The following is a 25,081-nucleotide window of genomic DNA, read 5'->3' on the forward strand; positions in this document are numbered from 1 at the left end:
CATAACACGTTTGAAGCATTAAAAAAAGGCAACGTTTAATATCATGAATACATCTCATTAAAATTCCTTTTATATATTAATTATTACCCATTATGAAATAGGTAACAAAACTTTGGTTAATAAAATCCATTTGAATCTCTCCAAACCAAGAATGAAACTCGGTACCTCAAATAAAAGGGTTTAAATTAAAGTGTTTTATTATTATTATTTTTTTCCTTGTCCTACCCAACACTGGTTTGATATTGGATTAATAATTCATTTTCGATAAAATTTTGTAAAAATAGAAAACTTTAATAAAAAAATATGAATTTTCTTATTCTGACTAATATGTTCTTTTTAAATTTTGAATGGATTAAATATACACAATATTTGTTCCCCACTCATAACAGACTTCCCTATTGGTTAAAACTAAAGTTATATATTTGAGTGCATTTTTTATGCACTAAAAATGCAATTTTTTATGGTTAACCAATAAAAAACCATGATATATGTGGTTTTTAAAATAGTTTTTATAAAATTCAAAGTTACCATTTACACTATATGGATTATTTTGTCATTGCAATCCAAAATTTGAATTTGAATATACGACATTAAAAAAAAACAAGCATTTAAAACCACCGACCAAAGTTCCAAAATACAAGCATCCGACAGAGAACACGTCGATGCAAACGTTCTACATTCACCCCGAACATGTAAATGTTCCCATTTCGAACCGGTAAAGACTACTTGACTGGTAAATGATAAACTAAAGAAGAATAGCCCAAAACTAATCTCCTCTACACTCTGTAAAGAACCAAAATTATCGTCTCATCATATTTTTCATGATGGAAAACACTTCTCAAAATAAAACCAACTACAGAAACAAAACTTATTATTCCTATATACAGTTACAAGATTTGGCTAACTCCTAAAGGGTGCAACAGCATTCATTTGTAAGAATCAAACTTTGTTTATTTGGATCTACACTTAAGGTAGCAGCATCAAACAACAGAAAATGTCACAAATGATGAAGACCAGATCACTATCAGATTGCTTTCTTTTGCTCAAAGCGTGAGAGACCTCACCTCGTCTGTTTTCCAAAGCCCTTCCTCGTACTTGTACCACCTAACCAATCCTTCGTCAGTTCTTGTTCGTTGGCACATGACGCAACTGTCATCCATGCATGTGAGAAATTCACGTAACCGAGAAGCCTTCTGACGAATAGTCACATCAATTTCCTTAACAATTCTTTTATGTTGAGGAGCTGGAAGGGCTTCCATCAGAACACAGTGTGATATATTGAGCACTTCTAAGTTTTGTAAGCTGTCAAGAATGAGAACAAGAACATCCGTAAAAAGCATTGAGCATCGAAGGCTCAAGACTCTCAAGTTTGGAAGAAACGCAGCCAGAGATGAAGCAAAGAAAACATCACATGGCCCCATAATCTTGAGTTCACTAAAGTTCTTGCAGTGGGTTGAGATTTCCTCCAAAATATATGGTGGATTTGCTATACTAGGCATTGTCAGGGACTCCAACTCTTTCCAGCACCGGATGGCCTTGCACATTCCTGTTTTCTTGATTCTGTTCCAAGCTGGCAGAACAAGTCGTTTGAGTCGCGGGCACCTGGCAAAGGGACATTATTAGCTCTTTCCACAAAAATACATATGCAATCTCTAATTTTAAGGTGTGTTAATTACCAACACTGGTTGTTTTGTCCCCTTCTTTTCTAAACAATGTAATACAACTACACCATCCTACTAACTTTCAAATGTTTTCCAGAAATCCAAAGGAAAGTTGATCAATCAACAAATCCTATTCCACAAGGTTATAAATATCATTGATTACCCTTCTGTGTGTATTCATTTCATATGGTTTATGCTAACTTTATACGTTTAACACATAGATATAATGATTTTGAAAGTTGAAGTTACCTTTCAGCGGTGTATGTCAACTGTTCATCACTTACGTACAAATTGAAATGGAAGATCAAAGTCATTATACTCTGCCGGCTGAGACCCAGGGAGATCTTCAACAATCGCGTTAATATCCTATCAGATCGTTCATCAACATAAACATATGGCTCTAATGGGATCTTGATGAAATTAGATTTTAGCATTGACAAATCTAGCGTTTTCCAAAGAAGTGGATCACAGCATGCCATGCGCCATGCACTACAAACACGAGAGATGCCAGACGTCAACTCAAAAATGTCAAGCAACTGAAAAATCTTCACCAAAATATCTATGTCCAGATCCTCCCATCTCCTTATGTTAGAGTCGTTGTCGTCCATAAAGTCAGGTTTTTCAAAATCCTCACTGAATTTCAGTGTAAAGAAATACCTACAGAAACCAAACCAAAAACCAGTTGCAAGATTAAACCATTAGAGTGGAAAAATAATAGCAGCATATGAAAAGGAATAATAAAAACTCAAAAATAGAGAGGATAACTGGAAATCCAAACAAGCTTTACAATCCCTGTTAGTAGTGTAACCACCGACACTGAAAACATTATAGCGGGATAGCTGTTCCAAAATTTTCTATATAGTTTACATAATGCAGACTATATGCATGTAAATACCATCCCCTAAATCCAAATCTTCTTTCTAATCATTTTCACTACTGTTTAGTGTTTTATTTTTTGTTCATCACGCTTATATATTTTTGGGTTCTCATCTTTTTCATTCCCAACCTTCCTCTTCTAGCCAATATGTCAAGTCTCCTTTCTAACATACTATGATATTGAAAATTAATAGATGCAGAAACATACAAAGATTTACTTTAAACAAAGATTACCAATATTATAAGCCACAAAAATTAAGAATGGTACAAATTTAAATTATTTAAGAATTTAAAAAATGAAGATTTTAGTTCACGAGTAAGTTCATATACCCATACTCTTAGGAGCCATTTTTTGGGAATATACAAGTACAGCTTAATCACAAATTGAGGAAGACAACTTTCTTTTGTTATTCAACAAATTAATGAGAGTGATACCATTCCTATACAGGGCACCTGGTATGCAAAATTTTATTTCTAACAACTGATGAATTATGTTTCTCAAAAATCAAGTTTCCAAGTAATCCTATTTTCCTGATATGTTTATCTTGTGCATCGCTAAAATTTACTCATCTTCCTCGGAATCTTGGATTTCTAAGACCCTCTAAAAAGGAATATTTTATTGAAAATTGAGAAATGGTTAAAATATTTCTCAATTTTTTTTCTTTAAAACATTTAAAAATAAATCATACAAATACAAAGTAAACACATTTGACATTCCCAACTCAAGATTTCTATGAAACCTAGAAGAATCCCCCTACCAAACACCCCAGCGCTAGTGTTAGTCATTAGTTAGCAGTACTAACTGTCATCATAAGTTCTGATTAATGTGAAGGGCTAATAATCTTTCACCCCATGCAAAATATTTCAGAGAGAAGTTCACACTCATCGTCAAGAACCACCATGGATACAACCCCGGCCAAAGGTTATTGAACTCAATCATTTCGGCCTGAACTCACAAATTAGGCATAAATGGAATACTAAATCACCAACATAGCATCTGCAGAAAGCAATTCACAATTCCCATAACCTCTTTACTAAAACATCATTAACTCCAGTCCAGGATTCTCATAAATATTAGATAAAAATCCTCTAATTCATACAGAATTTTGAATAGACAATATCATTGTAATCATTGTTAGAATTCATCTACATATCAGGATCACATGGGTCGGTCGGTCGGTAACATCAGCCGAAAAAAAGAAAATAAAGAAATAGAGATGTGAGAACAGAAAAGATGAACAAACCAAAGATAACAAAGAAACGAGTGGAGTTGATTATGCGTCCAAACCACATTCACTCGAAAATTAAAACTTTACCATTAAAAATGAAAATTGGATGTGAAATGAGTGGGAAAAAGAACAATTAATCAGACTAAACAATTGGCACTTGTTCAATTAAACTCTCCAGTCTAATTACTCGGGTTTCACTCGGACACTTACGCCAACTTACAAATTTCCATGACAAAACAATTACTCATGTTTCGCAAAGCATCATAAAAAAAAATTGTAACTCTCTCAGACCAGATCTCGAAAGCACCAAATCCGAAACAGAAGCAAGTGCGGGAACAATCAGCACCGCAATCATGAATTCTTGATCAAACAAATTCCAGAAACCCATAAATGAAAAGGCACAGAAAAAAACTCTTGGAATCTAAAAAAGTTCTGGGTCAATTGTTTAAGGTGAAGATCTAATCCTCCGCTACCCCAATTTTTCAACTTGTTTACAGACACAAACATGGGTATGTACTTTGAGATTTGTGTGTGTTTAGAGTAGGAAGAGGAGAGAGAGGGAGAGAAAGGAGACAGACCTTGAGACAACAGAAGTAGTGTGCGGAGTGGATGAGGATGTTGGTGTTGTTGTTGAGTAGCTGAGTTGAAGATGAACAAGTGCAGAGATTTTGAGGTGTTCGTTCTTGCTCTGCTTCTTTTCCCTTTTTTTATATTAAAAAAAAATCATGAAACATGTAAATTGTGAACAGAAAGGTGGATGTAGATGCGGATTCCAAGGGACCGTATGAAATTACGAGAAAAGCCTTGTCTTAGGTAATGTAATGTGGTTTCCGAAAAAACAAAACAGAACTTTTCTCTTGGAAAAAAAAGTCAAATGCAGATAATTAGATTTGTCTAGCACTGTTCTGTAATTAAATTCAGAGTTCCACATTCACAATTAATATAATATAGTAAATTTTGTATTAAAAACATATTGAATAGCGTATGGAAATATATTGCAATTAATTTTATATAAATCTAATGACACATTTATTTATTTTTATAATATTTTTCTTAAAAATTATCTTAACGTAAGTTCTTCTTAATTTACTGTGTAAAATATGTCATGATAATCACGATATTGTTATATAATATTTTAAAGAAGTAAGTGTAACGGCATTTAAACTATGATATTATAAATGATAATATGTTATAAATATTAAAACTTAGTTTATTTTAATATCAAAGGTTGAAAAAGTATATATAAAAATTTACTTAAAGAGTTTTATTATTTAAAATATATTATTTATTTGAGTCTTTTAACAATTAATTTGTTTAAATATTATAGACTTTTTCAGTGATTATTACGGCAAAGTTTTGAAGTTTGTCCGATCAATTCGTAAAAAAAGTAAATTAATTTTTTCTCTTATCTTTAGTTTACATTTTTCTTATTCTTGTGAAAAATTTAGTAGCGCATATGTCCTTTAAATTCTCCATAGTACTCTTTATTGATGAATGATCCTTAGTGTATCCTGATTATATTTTTGTAGATTGTATGGGCAGATAGAGTTTATCGGGCTAAGGGGATCATTCTAGATTCCTTAAAACAAAGCTAATTATCATTTTTTGATTTGATAAATTGTGATGAATATTTTATTAAGTCTAAAATTGATGTGTTTGTATGTAGAATTGTTGTTGTGATGGTTGATTGAATGTATGTGTGTTTTGGTTGTTTGATGTGAAATTAAGGAATTGAGAATCTAACCATTTAAGCAAATTGGTATTCATTATAACTTATAGTTTTTAATTATGCATGAATCAAAATAACAATTTGATCATTTGCATAAGTCCTTAGTTCTTCAAACCACAAAATTTAAAGGTGTGACTTTTCTGGTATGGCATTGAGCGCAATTTCGCTAAGCATATCAAAGTGTAAATGGTTTGACGTTAAGTGATGGCAGGCATATCTAAGCAACTGTTATCACTACAAGTTTAACATTTAATTCAAATTAATTAATCGAGTGAGAGGTTGTTAACACTGAATGAGAGAAAATGCAAGAGTTTTGACACTGAATTTGATATCTGTATATTTAGAACATAATAATTGCAATTATACCATGTATATTTCTCGATTTATTGTTACTCAATGTGTTAGAAATCTTATAATAGTTAAATACTATTAAAATATGATATTATATTAAGTAATTATTAATATCATCATATATTTTAAACAAATAAATTTGAAATATATATAAGGTATGATTTTTTTTTTTCAAACGAAGTCATGTTAGGTATTATTATAAAATTTGAAATCTTAATTAATATTTCAAAATCCATTAATTATTTATCATTGCATAAAATTTATTAAAAATAAATAAAAAAAATACAAAACATTAAAATCTACTTCAGATTCATAATAAGAAACATACCACAGAAAACATAAATAAACTATAACTATTACCAAAACATACAAATGAGTTTATTCGTATTGAGAGAGCAGTATCGATATTTGATGTTTGAATTAATTATATTTAACAAATAAAAACAAGTATTTATGAGAAATAAATTTAACATTTATATATTATTGATGCAAAAAAGTTAATTACTAATCAATAAAATATTTTCAAATATTATTTTTAAATGTTTTATTTTTTTTTTGCAAAAGTTGTATTGTCATAGCAACAACACACTTTTTAGTGATGGTGACATTTTTTTAAACATTTTATAAAATTGTTCACTCATTTTTTAAACATTTGTTAGTGTTCACTTGCATGATTTCACTGTTTAAGAAGATTGGGAAAGATGGATTGTTGGATAAATTTATGTTCACTTGCAACAATTTGAAAGGAAGAGAATAAGGTGATTTGCAGGATACAAGATCAATTTATCAACCGTTGATAGGAGAAGATTTGAAGGCCATTGATATAAAATATTAATTTTATCCTCGCTTTATTTCATTATTAATTTCAGGTGTAATTGATTTAAATGAATTTTATTTAAGGTGCAATTAAAATAATTAAAATTAATTAAAAAATCAATTAATCATAATAATATATTCTGTATAACTACTGTTAATAATAATAAAAAGGATTTAAAAACATTGGAAAACGTTTATTAAAATCTATTATAACAATAATATTAATTTAAGATGATAAAATTAATTTTAAAAATTTAATAGTCTATATTAATAAATAATTAAATAATTTTATTTTAATCTATATTAATAAATAATTATTTTTTTTATAAATATTTTTATAATTATATATAACATTAGTAATTATCATTTTACATTACTTTAATAATTAGGACATTTTGGTAATTTTCAATTTTTATCAATTAATTTTTTTTTATCTATCACATCAATGAAACACTAATCCTCATAAACGTTACTTCCAAATCCACTTTCATTTACCTCCCAATCCACTCAAATAAACAATAATTAATTAACTCTCAAATTTTCTCAAATACATCTACTCACTCTCCCCCAATTATTCTTTTCCAAGTGAACAAAGTATCATGGTTTTGGAATTTGAAAAAAAAATTAATAGTTAAGATGAAAAGTTTTATATATATTGATAAATATGTCAAGAGAAAATATATCGATGATTTTAATTAATTTCATAAAAATAAGATAAAATATAAAAAATCCTCACATCTTCATTTAATAAAATTCCTATTTATAACATTTTTCGGAAAATTATGTCACTATTTCAGATTTCTTTTGTGTAAAAGAAAGATGTATATAATGATCTTAATTAAATATTTAAAATGAGTCACAAATAGTTTCTCTCGTTTCTTTCGACTTGACAAATATAAAATTTGCTTTAAATATAATATACTAAGAAATATAGTAAATTTTCTTAACTTTAATAAAATATTTATAATTTTTTTATGTTATCTTTTAATATCCACATTATGTAAACTAATTGAATTGAAACTAACATTAATTAGAAATATTTATTTACATTATCTGATACTATAAGGATTAAGACGAACTTTTAGGTGCATTGAATTTGGTCAAACTTTTTTTAAAAAAAAGAGAGAAAATAAAAGAGGGTGGAATGTAGTCCTTTTCAAAAGTGGAAGAGAATACAAAGCTAAAAAAAAATTTCCATAAGATGCAATAATTATTCAATTTGATTTTTAAAAGATTTTTTTCATGCCATACATGTAAGCTCTTTAACTATTTGTTAGAAGCATACTACTAATTAAAATTAAATTTAAATACATACAAAGGAATTCTTAAATAATTTATCATTTTACGTTTAACTCCTTTTAGATGGATCTTATTCATATTGTAATTTCTCAATTTTAAGGGTATTTTTTTTAGGGTTATTATTTTTTAATTTTACCCATTCACAACATATTTCACTAATAACCTATTCTAGTCCCGTACATGAGTAAAATACTTTTCTTTCATTTTAACATTATATTTCTTTCTCTCTTTCATTCGTCGTTGTGAGAAGGTTGGTGGTGAAAAGAATTATCAAGCAGTCTCCCTCTCGTGGTGCAGTGTCGCTCTCGTGGTGCAGTGCGTGGAGTGGTGCAGTGCGTGTCGTGCTTCCTCGTATTCGAATAAACCTTGAAATAAAATCCTAAAATAAAAAACGTAAACGGAGGTGACATCCTTCAACGGATCCGTTTTTCCTTAAACGGATGTTGACATCCGTTGAAGATGTCACCTCCGTTTAAATGTTACGTTTTTTATTTTAGAGTTTGTTTTATTAGGAGACATCCGTTGAAGAATGTCACCTCCGTTGATGTATACTTCCTCATACTGGTTGATGCTCTGGACGCTCCTCGATGTTCCTCCACACTACGGCGACAATGGAAGCTTTCAAACAAAAAAAAAAACTGGAAAGAAAAAGGAATGGAAGTGCGGGAGGTGGAGAGGTGAAACCAAAATGGGGGAAAGGGAAGAGAGTTTTGTGGGTGGGTGCTGGGAAAGTAAAATTAGGGTTTCAAATTATATTTAAAATAAGGTAAAAGTAAAAATTTTTTTAATGTGGGGAGGTGGAGGAAGTATAGGGTGGTGGTGGAGGGACCAACACCCCAATTTTAATCTCCTTGTTAGGATGTTTATTTTCATGTGTCAGGAAGAAATTTTATTTTGCGAATTTTAATTGAAAAAAATGTTGATTTTAACTTAACAAATAAAATCAACTAAGATTTACCCAAAACATTATCGACATTAATATTTTTAAATTATTAATAATTATTAAATATTTAAATAATTAGTTTATGTAATAATAATTAAAATATTTTACGTAAATAAAAAATTAAAAAATGAAATTATACGATTCAAAACTTACAAAACTAATAGCACAGGCAAATGTATTAATTATAATTAATAATTTCATAACTGTTAAATAATTAATTTTATTTATCAATTAATACCAATCCACTTATTTTAGTTTGATTCAACATATAACTCATAGCTTATTATTTTTATTATTATCTTTACTATTTTGATTAAATCTAACTTCTTTTATATCATATCTTCTTATCTCTCCATTTTTTACATTCTCATTTCGTATTGGAACACCAAATTTATTTTTTTATTGATTATTTTACACTGTCAAATTTATTATTTTCCATTTATCTTTCCATTATATATTCCAATTCGTTTTCTTCTCCCTCGTACGTGTGTGAATTGTTGTATAATTTATTATACATAATTTCTCTTATAAAAGAATAAAACATATTCTGTTTTAGGCATGCAACCGACAACTCATCTCACACATGACATAAGTGGGAAGTGAATTGCAGCTAAAACTAACTATATTTAGATAACGAGTATTAAATTCTATACCTTAAAAGTATTACATTTTCAGCCAATAAAAAACCACGTTAATATGATTTTCAAAATAAATATTAAACGAAGAAACTTTTTGCATATACCCTGTTTGTAAATTGTAATTAGATAAAAGTGAATTGATACATGCATTGTTTACTCTTAAAAACATAATAAAATTTACAAAATTGATATCAAGTATAAGTTTAAAATCACATGCAAAGTTCAACTTTTCTTTATTAGTCTCGTTTAAATTAGAGGTTTTGTTCTTCGCATGCTTCTTTAAGTCGAACAAACAAATTGCAAAAATGCTTTACGTTTCGTGTCATGTGTATGGGATTTATGTATTGATTACTTAATTTGGTAATTAAATAAAGAAATTTAATTTAATTTTGAAAGTATTGAGTTACATTGCCCCGTTGCCATCCTCCATTTAACTTCTTCTTGTGGTAATTCAAACAATTCCATTCACGTCCGAGTTTGTAATAAGTAGGGGGAGAAAAAATATACTTCTCTCAATTTGATCCACTTTGTTTCAGTCCAATCCATTTAAAATTCATTTTATTCCATGGATTTCTATATGATATATATTTTATAACTTCGGATCTCCATCTGAATCCAGATTTTTAAATATGAAAAATTCAAACTTTTAATCTAAATTTTTTAGTTGGATTGACATGAAGGTTGAGATGAACCGGTCATAACGAAAGTCGAGATGGATCTACCCGAATGTAAGATCGAATCGGACAGGCCTGAGTCAAAATTTGGTTGAATTTAGCCGAGTCAAGAACGAACAAAATTTGACCTAATAACCAACTCGACCCGACCAAAGTTTGGTCGAATTTAGTTGAGTTATTTGTGTTGAAATTCGGGTGAATCATTCACGATTGAAATTCTTCTAAGTTTGATCGAGTCAGTTCTGACTGAAATTTCGTCGAGTAGGCACTAGACCAAATTCAGTCAAATATGGTTGAGACCAGGGATGACAAAAAATCTGCGCCCGCGAATATCCGTGAATAAAACTCGCGATGGATAGTTAATACTCCTGAATATTTGCTACATGCGGGTTACGGGTAGCGGGTATTTTAATACCCACTTATAAACGGGTCAGGTGCGGGTATTATACTATCCGTACCTGCGGATATCTGTTACCTGCAAAAAATAAAAATAAAAATTTAATTTATATTTTATGAAGTTAAATTTAATTAAAATTAACATTAATTTATATTTTATACGGTTAAATTTAATTAAAATTAAATTTATATTATATTATATATATATATATATATATTTTTTTTTTAATTTTAATTAAATTTTATGTTAATAATTTATAAAAATATATATTTTTAAATATTTGCTGGTATTCGCGAGTATTTTTAAGCGGGTATCCGTGCGGGTAGTGGGTCGGGTAGCGGATGAATTTTTTTTGTCAGGTCGAGTTGCAGGTTGGCACTATCCGTGCCTGACCCGACCCGTTGCCATCCCTAGTTGAAACTGCCTTGGTCGAAAATTGACTAAATCAACCTTAACTACTCGTATTTGATCGAGTTTGTCTAAGTGGAAATTAGGCTAATTCGATGCCAACTAAAATTAGGCCAATTAGACTAATTCTTATCAATATTTGATCAAATTCAACGAGTTGATCCTTACTGAAATTTGGTAGATAAACTAGCTTAGGTCAAAAGATTATACAATATGACTTAAATCAAGAATTGAGAAAGACTAATTTGGACCAAAGATTGATTTAGACTTACCAAAACCAAAAATTGGACTTATTGGACCGAATTGGAAATTGAAAGAGACTGAATTGAACAAATATCATAAGTTTTACAAGAATGACTTTTATTTGCTTTTACAAAAAATAAATAAAGATTTTAAAATTAAAACTTGATCCAAATATCTGAATCTAAATTTTAAGAAAATCCAAACTAATTCTGTTACAAAAATATATTTAGATCCAAAATTTGATCTAATGGTTTGGATCTAGATTGAATCTTTAAAAATTATATACATGCCCACACTACTAATATGTTATAAGTACGTGCGTCATTTTCACCCAGTCTTTTTTAAAAAAATGGAACATGAATCCGTTTAATAAACACATCTGTGATTGAAATTAACCATCGTTAACATGGGCACTATATTGCATAGTAGCTTTTTTAGAGGCAGAAACAATTTCCATTTCAGTGAAACAGTAATAGTTAATAGAATAGAAGGCAGTGTTGATCAATTTGATTTGAAGTCTTGGTTTTGGATAACTACTGATCGAAATATTCGACCACCCATTGAAACTATGCACATACAAATTTGTCGGTCTTTTCAATTTGAGAGGTCAAGTCCATTTCATAAACATTAATTATACAAATCCACCAGAGCCTGTGAAGACTTGAATGAATATCGTTGAAGATTTTGATTGAATCACAAACTTCCCATGCATGTTTGATGAGATTGAAACATAAAATTTCCATCACACCGTTCCTATTTCACTTTTAGAATGGATGGTGATCATATTCTACAAAGAAACACTGCGAGGGACACTCTGAGGGCGACCTTTATAAGGGAATAGCGTAAACAGACACGCTAAAAAGTTAATAGCCAAAATAAATGTATCTCGTAATATAAATAAATATTCTGAAATATATAAGATGAAATTATCATAACGTTGTTGCTTTTACTTCCGTAAGCTCAAATTAGAACATCAATATACATGGCGGTAAATAAACCGAAATTACAAATATAAACGAGGCAGGAGAAAAAATTGGAAGGTTTAGTTTGGACGAGTATACAAAAACCTATGCAAAAGATTGTCTACACTCTACAACACTGGAGGAGACCCGAAACCAGCCTCTGCATAGTTAGTTGTAGCTAGTTACCAACTCAGTTAGTCAGAAACCCCTCCAAAAATAATTACCAAGCTTCTCCACTGCACCCTCATATGTAGCTAGTTACAACTATTCCGATGGTAAATATATTATACAGATAATATCTGGGAAGAGAAAATTCAGTCAAAAGTCTAAACTATTAAAATTGTCACCATGCAAATCCACTTTTTCTTATTAAAGGGACATATTAGTGACGCCAAAAGAAGCTAATTAGTAGTAAGAAAATAAAAATTAGTTAGCAATATCCCTTCTTTAAGAAAAAGTAGAAAAAAAAAATACAAGGTACCTCAACTGCCAATTAATTTCTTTGCAATGCTTCTGGCATGTTTCAACAGGTGACAGCTTTTTGCACAGTCATCATCTTGTATTGCAGCTTTTAAGTTTAGATAGAAATCTTTGTAAGCTATACCAAACTCTTGAAAACGACAATGATGCGGTTCAGGCATAAGCTGTTCTTGCTCTTGCTCTTGACCGATCACCGGCGTATCCAATAATAGCTCCTTTCCCGATCTACTATGCATTCTACTATCTTCTAGTGCTTCTAATTTGGAAGCCATGACAAGGGCTCGACTGATGCAATGCGATGGCAACTGAAAAGAAAAAGATGTTTCCAACTGTCTTAAACGAAATTCAATATATAAGAAATTTCAACAATTTAATCATTTTGAGACCTCAGCGGTCAAACTCAAATGCCAAGGCAATCCCCAAATTTCCTAGCCCTAATGTTGAATTAACTAACACTACTTGAGGAGATATATCCATCATTGCCATCACATTTCTTTTTATCAACTTAGTAAAATCAACTAATGGCTCTGGCAGCAATGACTGGTAATACAACACACACATATATATAGATATATATTGACTTGTGTGAAATAATAGAGTATAATTTCGTGAATTTATTACCTGTGCAAGCTGGGCAACCTTAAATCCAAAACTCCTCTCTGAAACACCCGGTGCGAGCTTGTACAGATAAGTTATATCATCATCCAAGTTGGAATTTTTACTTGCATCATGTGAGGTAAGATGTGATACGTGATATGCCGCCACAGAGCCAGGAAATTCAGTTGACAAGCTGGCAATCTTTGGATAGTGAGTAACAAAGAGGACCATGCTTCGTTTTTCCTTCAGAAGATAATGCAATGTCGCGTGAGCAATGGCCATACCATCATGTGTACTTGTTCCTCTCCCAAGCTCATCAATGATAACCAGTGAATGTTCTGTGCAACAGTGGAGTATATGTGAAGTTTCACTTAGTTCTTCTAGGAAGGTGCTTCTCCCTTCTTGAATACTGTCAGAAGCACCCATTCGGGTGTAGATCCTATCCAGGACGTGCAGTTTTGCTGATGATGCTGGTACAAAGGAACCAACCTACAGAGATCAGAGATGTTTCAATAAAGCAACAGTCGGAAGTAAATTTTAGAGGGAGAAATACTTCAACAACTCTTTGCTCAAAAATGTCAGATACATTGAGTAAACATTGATATTGTTTGTAACAATATCTTCTATTTACCATATTTATGTTTGATTGTTATATATACTTGTATCATTCTTCATTATAAATATATTACCCTATGTGAATTTTAGACGCAAGGGAGATTAACTTTATACCTAATTTTTCACTACATTCAATAAAAAATACAAAGAATTTGAAAAAAAAAAGCTATGCTGATTTAAAAACACGAGATATCAGAACCTTTCACTTAGCTTTCAGTATTTACAAAACAAAGCGTAAGCACTGCACAACCTCAGCACCTTGTTGCATTAACGGCAGAAAATCAAAGCAGAAATACAGTAGACACCGCAATGGATCTACCTGAGCCATTATAGCAATCAGAGCCACCTGGCGAACATAGCAACTTTTTCCACCCATATTGGGTCCAGTAACAATCTGACAGTACTCTCCATCTGCATGCAAGTTTGTATCATTTGGGACAAAATTCTCTTGTAAGGTGGTCTCCAAAACCTGGAGAGAAATGACTTGCAATAATGAGCATCTGATTGCCAATCAACAATAGGAACTTGAATTCACTGAGTCAAAGTCAAAAGTATTGCACAACCCCAGTAATTTTGAGAGTGGAGCATTCAGATTCTGTTACACCAGATAGTTGTAACAGTCAAACAATTCTTCTGATGCACAAGGCAGTGCCTTGGCCATCCAAGAACCCGTTTGAAGGAAATAAATGCACATGATGACTTGTACTAAATACACAAACATCGAAACTACGAATATGACAAGCCAGTATTTGAAACTTAAATGGATTCAACAAAACATTCATTGAATTTGGCACAAAAAGTACAAGCAACAAAAGCCTTGTCCCAATGGATGAGGAATTTCATACAAAAAGTCAATGCATTAAATTCATACCGGATGTCTACCAGAACAAATTTGTATCTGAACAGGCTCTTGGTTATCTACAAACACAGGGCGAACATAGCCCTATCACAGAAAACAGACAAATTATATTACAAAACTACAGAAACATTTGAAGGCACTTGAAAATTTCTTTAACAAACCTTATTTCTTGAAAGAATGGCAAGTGAGTACAGACAATCTAAAGCTGCTAGTGCTTGAACAGCAGCTTGGAACTCAGCATAGTATTTACTGAAGTCCCTGAGAAAGCTATTCCAAGCAGCTCGGCAAGCAATGCTGAGCTCCTCTTTTGCTAATGATAACCTGTCCAATGCTGTTACTACTTCAGGAGGGTGATACCGAATTGTTTTCTTCGTGCTATTTACCTTCACCCAGTTTGAAGGAACCTTTACATCTGTTGATAACTGCAGCCCAAAAATATATTAAATGGCAGTTAAAACTTGTTCACAGCCAAGATTAACTCAATGGAAAGATACCATTGTTTGAAAACAATTGTAAAATTAGAGTTCTTAACTAATAAACAAGAAATGCGAAAATTGTAATTGTCTATCTTAAATTTAATAAAATAAAGGAAAATTAAATAGAGACACTTGGTAATGTCAGCATGAAAGAAGAAACAGTGTCAAATGGGTATTGAGAACATGAAACAAGCATTTTCATCCATCTTTAGTAGTATTTGACTGAATTTTGGGGCTTCTTTTCTCCTTCAAAGTAGAATTTTCTCAAGTAGCTTGTAAAAAAGCTCTATTTTTCAGTCTTTCGTGTATCACAAAAAAAAACTTTTAATTTAAGAGCTGTAGCAAATATGTTTGATTTGTCAGCTTTTAAGAAGAGAAGCCAAAAAAGGCTTGCCATTATCTTATCCCCTTTTTTGAAGTTAAATTGACTTCTTCAGTTTATCAATTTATGAATTAAGACACATTTGGAGCACAGGTCAATCACTACATAGTAATATTTAGTGAACATTTCAGATCAATTATAAAAATCAGTTGTGAATGAGCCAACAATCAGAAATGAGAAAGTAACAAGAACTAGAATACCAAATTTCCAGCCTCTGAAGCATTTAAATATTAAGGATATTCCTTCTAATTAGATTACCTCAATCAAATGAGTTGTTCCAGAAACAGTAATAAATTCCATTTTTTGCATTTTAAGCAATTTGCGATACAAGTCAATCAGTGAATCTAATTGTTCCACTGCCAGCTTGAAATCCTTACGAGCTTTAATGACCTACATGCATTATTATAAAATCAATATCGTTAAAGATAAAAATATGATTAAGGAAATTATAATTTTTTTTTTCACACAGAAAGGCATTGACAAACCTCTGGGAACTGTCCCTCCGAAGCAGTGATCAATTTTGTTAGATCTCCTTGATCAGCTGACTCTATGTTCAAAGATGACAACATTTTTGCAGCATTAGCAATAACACTGTCAGAGGAAGCAGTCAAAATTAACCTTTTTAACAGATTGGAGCGCAATGTGTTATTATTCCCCTCTCCTATGTTAAGTTGTTGTAGCTGTTTTCCAGCTGAGAAAATAGCTTGAATTACTGCAACAAACTGTATAAAGACAATTTTTCAAGTAATCAATGCCTAGCATCTTTCTGTTCAACTAAAATGCCTTGGAATAAATTGGTACCCATCATTATGATGAAAGAAGAATCCAAATGACTATAATTGTTCAGTAAAATTAATACAAACATTTACAACCATTTCCTTTGCACTGCAATAAAAACACAATAATTATCAACGAGAACATCTTCACACAAAAAAATCACAATAATTGCTTTACAGTTTATCACTTTCGTAAAGCTGAAAAATCTACTCATCTAAAAAGCAGTCTCATCTTTTCAAGGAACATCTAAAGGTCAATTTATTGAATATGCCTGAATACAAAATTTAAATACTCAAATTTTACAATTGGGTATACTCGTGTATTCCTTATCTTTGGTAAAGATTATAATATACTCATATATTAGGTCCAGGTCTCATCTAAACCACAGTCCTGTTACAGTTGGAAACACAATTGTGGTCTAGTCTAACTCACAAGGGTTTCCAAAGAAACATCCGAACATATAAATCTTGTCATTAAGTAATTAAAAGAATTCAACTCTCTTTGTCTCCCTATCTCATAAAGCCTACGTGTAAAAAGAAATTACAAGGATTCTTAGCATGTCTATTGTTCTTAAATTTAAAATGGAACAAAGAAGCATTCAAACATTTAAATCTTGTCATCAAGTAATTAAAAGAATTCAACTCTCTTTTTGTCTCCCTATCTCATACAAAGCCTACGTGTGAAAATAAATTACAAGGAATATGAAGACAATTGATTGAAGTACAGAATATAGGGAAATAAAAGAAAAGGCTAACAAGAAGCCATTTATCACCTCAGATGGGGAAGCAGTGCAATGGAAAATTCTCGTAATTCCACGTTGTATATCAGGTGCTCGGCCAAGAGTTGTCAAAACCAATGAAAGAATGTTTGCTAACTCAGGTTGCATGATTACTACATCCGGATTGTCTTCAAATTTTCCAAGATTGTTTGTGCCATTACAAGATCCCATGCACTCTGCAATTTCGGATACAGCATGAAGACGTGCAGAGATTAAGGTTCGGTCACATAATGGGTGAGATACCTGTATCGTGCACAAAAACAATTAAATAAGGGTCTCTTTTGGATGATTAAAAAAAAATCAACATTCAATGTCTGTATGAGGAATGGAAGCATATCATACCCATTGCCGAAGAAGTCTAGAACCAAATACAGTAAGAGTGTGATTCATAATTTGCAGCAAGGAACCAATCTCAGATCCATCGTTGTTATTTTTCAAAACCTGAAAATACAGCAAGCATTCATTGGCAGCAAGAAAAGGGAATATTAAGCTGGTATGAGGGGAGAAAACAACACTTCTAGCTTGTAAAAAAAAAACACAAGGGCAAAAAACATACATTTCAAAGTACACACATTGTAAGATATGAAATCATCCATTGTATTTTGACCCATTGTATGATAATACAGCTTATTCATGTTGTGATCCAGGACTTTTGATTGCTAGACCTTTATATGAATCTACCATGAGTAGTAGATAGACCAAAGAAAGAAAGAGCAATTCATGTTCTAGTTTGATCAACTCTATAAATAATGCCAGTTTATCCAAGAGCCACAGCACTACAGCAGCGAAAAGGAAATGATAGCTGAAGAGTATGTTTACAATAATTAAGTTCAACCTACTCATAGGAACAGTTTGTAATTGCCATACTTAAAAGAAAGTACAAAAAGAATTAAAACATTCTCAAAAATGCTCCATTCCTTACTAAAAATTCTCAAAAATCTACAATTTATAATTACCTCCAGTTGTTGAAGTGTATTGGCTGAAAGGGTCATTTCCGTATTGTTTGAGAAGGGCCTTAAAGAAACTCCTGAACACAAAATTTTTTCAAAACCAAATTCCTTTAAATGCCGAATGGTTAAGGCCAAAGCTTGGACAGACAAATCTGGCATGTTCATCACCTCCTTTATAACAAAAAGAGTAGAGACAAAAATAACAGGTAGTTATGAGTTGAAATTGCAACTACAATCAACTTAAAACTACAATTTATAAAGTAAATTTAAAAGTACAATGATAAGGGGAATAGAAAATTAAACACCGAAGTTAACACAAAAACAAGTATATGAAATTTTAGTACTTTGTTAGATCCATCACAAACAATGATAACAAATTACAATGACATATTCAATAATCACAAGATAGACGTTGCCTAAGGGAAAACTGTATAATAAAACCAACAAGAAATTCTGTTTTAAGGAATTTCCAAACCTGCTGCTCGAATAAATTTTTTATAAAATATCAGAAGTTGATACCTTGATTACTAACTGCTGACTTCTGTGCTCCCTCAAATTCTTGTTTTGTAGTGAATCTGGTTGACCGTCTACATTCATGTTATCATACAAGGTCATAACTTCAGAAAGAGCACCCCCATCAATGAAGCAATCTCGTGAAACATGCTCCGCACGAACATTTGAGGCAGGTCCAGCAAAATCCAGCAATAACTAATAACAGATCAGCCAATCACATAATTCAGGACAAGGGAGGTGGAGTTTTTCCTTGTGGATTATTACAGTAATTCATTTAGTGATTATAACTTAATTATAAGTATATGCCTCCCTGTAGGATAACATCAGTCTAATATTTTTGTTCTAAAAATATTGAGAATAGTAACTACATTATAGTTTCAGAAACAAGCCTTAGATGATTTTAACAAACTTCAAATTGTCAAAATACCATTTTGTTTGTTAGAAGAATTCTAAGAAGTAAGATATCCAAGCTGCACAGTATATAAATGGTAATTGGTTCTCTAAAGTCTGAAGACACACAGGATGTAATGGTTATCCTACAATGATTTTGGGCATCAAGTCAGTCCTTTAACGCTTAGAATTAAATAGGCATCAACTTGGTTACTGAAGAAGTGTTGCAGCCTCAAATTCATTCCTAAATTGAAGATTCGTTTTACACTAAGAAGGAACAACAAAGGAACAACGTTGATGTTCAAAAACCTTGGTGACAATTTTAACATCCAGTTAGTCTTAATTCTTAGGAAGACCAATTTCAGTGTTAAGTTAACTCAGCTAATCAGTCTGGACTAATTCATACCTGCCACAATGAAAACACCATCGCATTAAATTGTATTGATAAGTAGTTCAAATAAAATCATTCATTACTGGAAACTTCATTTCTCCATTCAGATAATTAAAATTTTCATTAAATGGGAACCTAAATTTTAATTTTCACACCGAAAATCTGAATTGAGACAAGGGATTTGCACTGTATAATTATCTTCTGTGTCAGAAGTTGAAATACAAATTACAGTGATTGACAAATCAAACATTTTCGATACTTAAAAAAGCATAGTAAAGACCCATGCCTACGTACATCGTGTTTATTCCACTAACCTCCATTCATGAAATATCGTTGTTAGAAAAACTCATCCAAATGGTCCCCATTTTAAATGCCTCATCAAACAATGCTAATAAACAGTACATTTTACACAAAATTGCCACCTCTTCATACAAGCAAGACCTGGAGTCAGGCCAAGAAAGAAGCTACCTTGAAACCTGAACTTCAAACTCAATCCTACATCATCGATGTATCGTCGAACGCAGTATCAAGCAACAACATTCCATCAAGCAAAACCATGACAAGTAAAGAACAGCAAGCAACTACACATAAGTTCCATTGCACAAAACAATGAGACAATAAAAGTCGAGATGTCAAATTAAATCGTTTAAAACTACCTTTTCTGTTTGCTTTGAAAGAGGGTCCCCGAGAAGCAACTCAGCCGGAGACAAGTTCACAACAACAGCCTCAAGCGCATTCCTCAGAAAACCATCACAAAACTCCCCATAAATAACATCCCCGGTCGAAATCTCCACAGCAACAATCGCAATCCTCACATCAGCACCACCCTCCACCCCACAATTCCCCTTCTCCCCCCCAACACTTTTCTCCACCACACAAAGCAAGTAATTACTCTCTCCAGCACACTCATCCTCCCCTCCCCCGATCTCCGGCGCCGCCTCAAGCGTAGCCTTCGTGTAAAGCGCCGAGAGCCCGCGCCCGAACGGCGCAGAGCGGTTGGAACCGTGGGCCTTGATGGCAGCGGTCTCGGTCTGCCGCACCACGCCGACCTTATACCCAGCACTGACGAGCCTCCTGACGTGGACATTCAATCGAAAAGTTGGTATGCTAGCGGTTAAGAAATTGTGATCCATGTGGGCGTAAATGCCTAAGACTCTGGCAGCGTTTTCGGCGTCTTGGCCGAAGAAACGGTATCTGTAACCGACCTCGACCATGAGGAGAACGTCGGGGTGTTTGGCTCTGAGGTGGAGGACCTGCTGTTCGAGAGGAGTGTAGGTTGGGCATTTGGAAGAGGAAGGGGGAGGGGGATGTTCAGGGGAGGAAGGTTCGAGAAACTTCTGGAGGAAGCGTTGGTGAAGTAAAGGGGAAGAAGGCTCCTGAAGCTTCTGGAGCTTGCGGGGGGGTGTGAGTTGGGACTTAAGGCGGCGTTTGGAAGGGGAGAATGTGGCGGTGGCGGAGATTTTGGGAGTGGGATGGTTGGAACGGAGAGAAGAAGGAGGAGAAGGAGACGAGGGAGACGGAGGAGAGGAAGGTTTGGCTTTGCGAGCAAAGAAGCGGGAAATCACTTGTTGCTTTTGCTTTCCCATGACTGATGTTCGATTTGGCGCGCTTCAGGATTCCACAAAGGACTTTCTTCTACTTCTTCTGTCTTGCAGTCGCTCTCTTCACTTTCACTCTTCTAAAGTCACTTTATCCATTCTTCACTTACAAAAATGAAAACAATAATTTATTATTCTTAAGATAAGAATTTTCTTATAATTACTTTTTGAGACCTTATTAAATTTCAAAACATTCCATTAGATTTCTATTAAATTATTTTTAATCTATTCAATTTTTAAAATTTTCCATTTACTTTTCGTAATAGTATTTTTTTATTAAATATATAATGTGACACCCATCTTATATTATTATTTTATTTAAATATTGTGAGTAATACATCTTTACATTAAATCATAATGACAAACATAACCTTCAATAATTTATTGAAAGTTAATCTTAAAATAAATTAAAAATCTAAAATCTAAAACTAAAAAAACAAAAGTACAAAATATAAAACTATAAAGTTAAATAATTATAAAACTATCAAATTGAAAATATATAAAACAACACATTATAAAAGTAAAAATTATAAAAATATAAAATAACAAATTACAAAATAATAAAATTAAAAAATCAAAAGTTATACAATATTAAAATTATAATAATTTAAAAATATATAACTAAAAAATTATAAAAATATATAACTAAAAAATTATAAAATTATAAAATTATAAAATTATAAAATTATAAAATTATAAAATTATAAAATTATAAAATTATAAAATTATAAAATTATAAAATTATAAAATTATAAAATTATAAAATTATAAAATTATAAAATTATAAAATTATAAAATTATAAAATTATAAAATTATAAAATTATAAAATTATAAAATTATAAAATTATAAAATTATAAAATTATAAAATTATAAAATTATAAAATTATAAAATTATAAAATTATAAAATTATAAAATTATAAAATTATAAAATTATAAAATTATAAAATTATAAAATTATAAAATTATAAAATTATAAAATTATAAAATTATAAAATTATAAAATTATAAAATTATAAAATTATAAAATTATAAAATTATAAAATTATAAAATTATAAAATTATAAAATTATAAAATTATAAAATTATAAAATTATAAAATTATAAAATTATAAAATTATAAAATTATAAAATTATAAAATTATAAAATTATAAAATTATAAAATTATAAAATTATAAAATTATAAAATTATAAAATTATAAAATTATAAAATTATAAAATTATAAAATTATAAAATTATAAAATTATAAAATTATAAAATTATAAAATTATAAAATTATAAAATTATAAAATTATAAAATTATAAAATTATAAAATTATAAAATTATAAAATTATAAAATTATAAAATTATAAAATTATAAAATTATAAAATTATAAAATTATAAAATTATAAAATTATAAAATTATAAAATTATAAAATTATAAAATTATAAAATTATAAAATTATAAAATTATAAAATTATAAAATTATAAAATTATAAAATTATAAAATTATAAAATTATAAAATTATAAAATTATAAAATTATAAAATTATAAAATTATAAAATTATAAAATTATAAAATTATAAAATTATAAAATTATAAAATTATAAAATTATAAAATTATAAAATTATAAAATTATAAAATTATAAAATTATAAAATTATAAAATTATAAAATTATAAAATTATAAAATTATAAAATTATAAAATTATAAAATTATAAAATTATAAAATTATAAAATTATAAAATTATAAAATTATAAAATTATAAAATTATAAAATTATAAAATTATAAAATTATAAAATTATAAAATTATAAAATTATAAAATTATAAAATTATAAAATTATAAAATTATAAAATTATAAAATTATAAAATTATAAAATTATAAAATTATAAAATTATAAAATTATAAAATTATAAAATTATAAAATTATAAAATTATAAAATTATAAAATTATAAAATTATAAAATTATAAAATTATAAAATTATAAAATTATAAAATTATAAAATTATAAAATTATAAAATTATAAAATTATAAAATTATAAAATTATAAAATTATAAAATTATAAAATTATAAAATTATAAAATTATAAAATTATAAAATTATAAAATTATAAAATTATAAAATTATAAAATTATAAAATTATAAAATTATAAAATTATAAAATTATAAAATTATAAAATTATAAAATTATAAAATTATAAAATTATAAAATTATAAAATTATAAAATTATAAAATTATAAAATTATAAAATTATAAAATTATAAAATTATAAAATTATAAAATTATAAAATTATAAAATTATAAAATTATAAAATTATAAAATTATAAAATTATAAAATTATAAAATTATAAAATTATAAAATTATAAAATTATAAAATTATAAAATTATAAAATTATAAAATTATAAAATTATAAAATTATAAAATTATAAAATTATAAAATTATAAAATTATAAAATTATAAAATTATAAAATTATAAAATTATAAAATTATAAAATTATAAAATTATAAAATTATAAAATTATAAAATTATAAAATTATAAAATTATAAAATTATAAAATTATAAAATTATAAAATTATAAAATTATAAAATTATAAAATTATAAAATTATAAAATTATAAAATTATAAAATTATAAAATTATAAAATTATAAAATTATAAAATTATAAAATTATAAAATTATAAAATTATAAAATTATAAAATTATAAAATTATAAAATTATAAAATTATAAAATTATAAAATTATAAAATTATAAAATTATAAAATTATAAAATTATAAAATTATAAAATTATAAAATTATAAAATTATAAAATTATAAAATTATAAAATTATAAAATTATAAAATTATAAAATTATAAAATTATAAAATTATAAAATTATAAAATTATAAAATTATAAAATTATAAAATTATAAAATTATAAAATTATAAAATTATAAAATTATAAAATTATAAAATTATAAAATTATAAAATTATAAAATTATAAAATTATAAAATTATAAAATTATAAAATTATAAAATTATAAAATTATAAAATTATAAAATTATAAAATTATAAAATTATAAAATTATAAAATTATAAAATTATAAAATTATAAAATTATAAAATTATAAAATTATAAAATTATAAAATTATAAAATTATAAAATTATAAAATTATAAAATTATAAAATTATAAAATTATAAAATTATAAAATTATAAAATTATAAAATTATAAAATTATAAAATTATAAAATTATAAAATTATAAAATTATAAAATTATAAAATTATAAAATTATAAAATTATAAAATTATAAAATTATAAAATTATAAAATTACAAAATTACAAAATTACAAAATTACAAAATTATAAAATTATAAAATTACAAAATTATAAAATTACAAAATTATAAAATTATAAAATTATAAAATTACAAAATTACAAAATTACAAAATTAGAAAATTATAAAATTACAAAATTACAAAATTATAAAATTATAAAATTATAAAATTATAAAATTATAAAATTATAAATTATAAAATTATAAAATTATAAAATTACAAAATTATAAAATTATAAAATTATAAAATTATAAAATTATAAAATTATAAAATTATAAAATTATAAAATTATAAAATTATAAAATTATAAAATTATAAAATTATAAAATTATAAAATTATAAAATTATAAAATTATAAAATTATAAAATTATAAAATTATAAAATTATAAAATTATAAAATTATAAAATTATAAAATTATAAAATTATAAAATTATAAAATTATAAAATTATAAAATTATAAAATTATAAAATTATAAAATTATAAAATTATAAAATTGTAAAATTATAAAATTATAAAATTATAAAATTATAAAATTATAAAATTGTAAAATTATAAAATTATAAAATTATAAAATTATAAAATTGTAAAATTATAAAATTATAAAATTATAAAATTATAAAATTGTAAAATTATAAAATTATAAAATTATAAAATTATAAAAAGAGGTTAATAACTAAGAGTAATTTATTATATTTTAAAGAAAGATACTTAAATAAGTATTT

The 25,081-nt window shown here is 27.8% G+C and overlaps 2 protein-coding genes across 6 annotated transcripts; both read right to left on the minus strand.

Moving 5' to 3' along the window:
* Positions 1-757: 757 nt before the first annotated feature.
* On the minus strand, positions 758-4,494 carry LOC108324262 (F-box/LRR-repeat protein At3g48880). 2 transcript variants are annotated; one of them, XM_017557164.2, is made up of 3 exons: positions 4,345-4,494; positions 1,911-2,318; positions 758-1,602 (listed from the first exon to the last, which is right to left on the minus strand). In XM_017557164.2, the coding sequence occupies exons 2-3, from the start codon at positions 2,267-2,269 to the stop codon at positions 1,044-1,046; spliced, it is 918 nt and encodes a 305-aa protein (XP_017412653.1). In that variant the 5' UTR covers positions 2,270-2,318; positions 4,345-4,494; the 3' UTR covers positions 758-1,043. The 2 variants fall into 2 exon arrangements, with proteins under 2 accessions (XP_017412653.1, XP_052731175.1); XM_052875215.1 differs by having other exon boundaries at positions 1,911-2,150; positions 4,345-4,480.
* Positions 4,495-12,253: 7,759 nt separating this feature from the next.
* LOC108326678 (DNA mismatch repair protein MSH3) lies at positions 12,254-21,125 on the minus strand. Of its 4 annotated transcripts, none has more exons than XM_052875180.1 (13): positions 20,091-21,125; positions 18,660-18,848; positions 18,147-18,311; positions 17,533-17,631; positions 17,185-17,433; positions 16,121-16,357; positions 15,894-16,025; positions 14,939-15,199; positions 14,790-14,861; positions 14,238-14,387; positions 13,328-13,792; positions 12,708-13,011; positions 12,254-12,386 (listed from the first exon to the last, which is right to left on the minus strand). In XM_052875180.1, exons 1-12 carry the CDS (start codon positions 21,018-21,020, stop codon positions 12,709-12,711), a joined length of 3,252 nt encoding a protein of 1,083 aa, XP_052731140.1. In that variant the 5' UTR covers positions 21,021-21,125; the 3' UTR covers positions 12,254-12,386; position 12,708. The 4 variants fall into 4 exon arrangements, with proteins under 4 accessions (XP_052731140.1, XP_017415779.1, XP_052731139.1 ...); XM_017560290.2 differs by having other exon boundaries at positions 12,254-12,525; XM_052875179.1 differs by having other exon boundaries at positions 12,254-13,011.
* Positions 21,126-25,081: the final 3,956 nt, after the last annotated feature.

This window comes from Vigna angularis, chromosome 3 (assembly GCF_016808095.1).
Source record: "Vigna angularis cultivar LongXiaoDou No.4 chromosome 3, ASM1680809v1, whole genome shotgun sequence".
Taxonomy (NCBI): domain Eukaryota; kingdom Viridiplantae; phylum Streptophyta; class Magnoliopsida; order Fabales; family Fabaceae; genus Vigna; species Vigna angularis.

What these genes read in the sequence shown, in the direction of transcription:
- LOC108324262 (XM_017557164.2), bottom strand. Translation starts at nt 2,269, where the DNA reads ATGGACGACAACGACTCTAACATAAGGAGATGGGAGGATCTGGACATA. An exon ending in TTGACATACACCGCTGAAAG is followed by an intron (nt 1,603 to 1,910) that starts GTAACTTCAACT and finishes TCCCTTTGCCAG; the next exon opens with GTGCCCGCGACTCAAACGAC.
- LOC108326678 (XM_052875180.1), bottom strand. Translation starts at nt 21,020, where the DNA reads ATGGGAAAGCAAAAGCAACAAGTGATTTCCCGCTTCTTTGCTCGCAAA. An exon ending in GAACAACTCATTTGATTGAG is followed by an intron (nt 15,200 to 15,893) that starts GTAATCTAATTA and finishes TTTGGGCTGCAG; the next exon opens with TTATCAACAGATGTAAAGGT. An exon ending in TGATTGCTATAATGGCTCAG is followed by an intron (nt 13,793 to 14,237) that starts GTAGATCCATTG and finishes TGATCTCTGTAG; the next exon opens with GTTGGTTCCTTTGTACCAGC.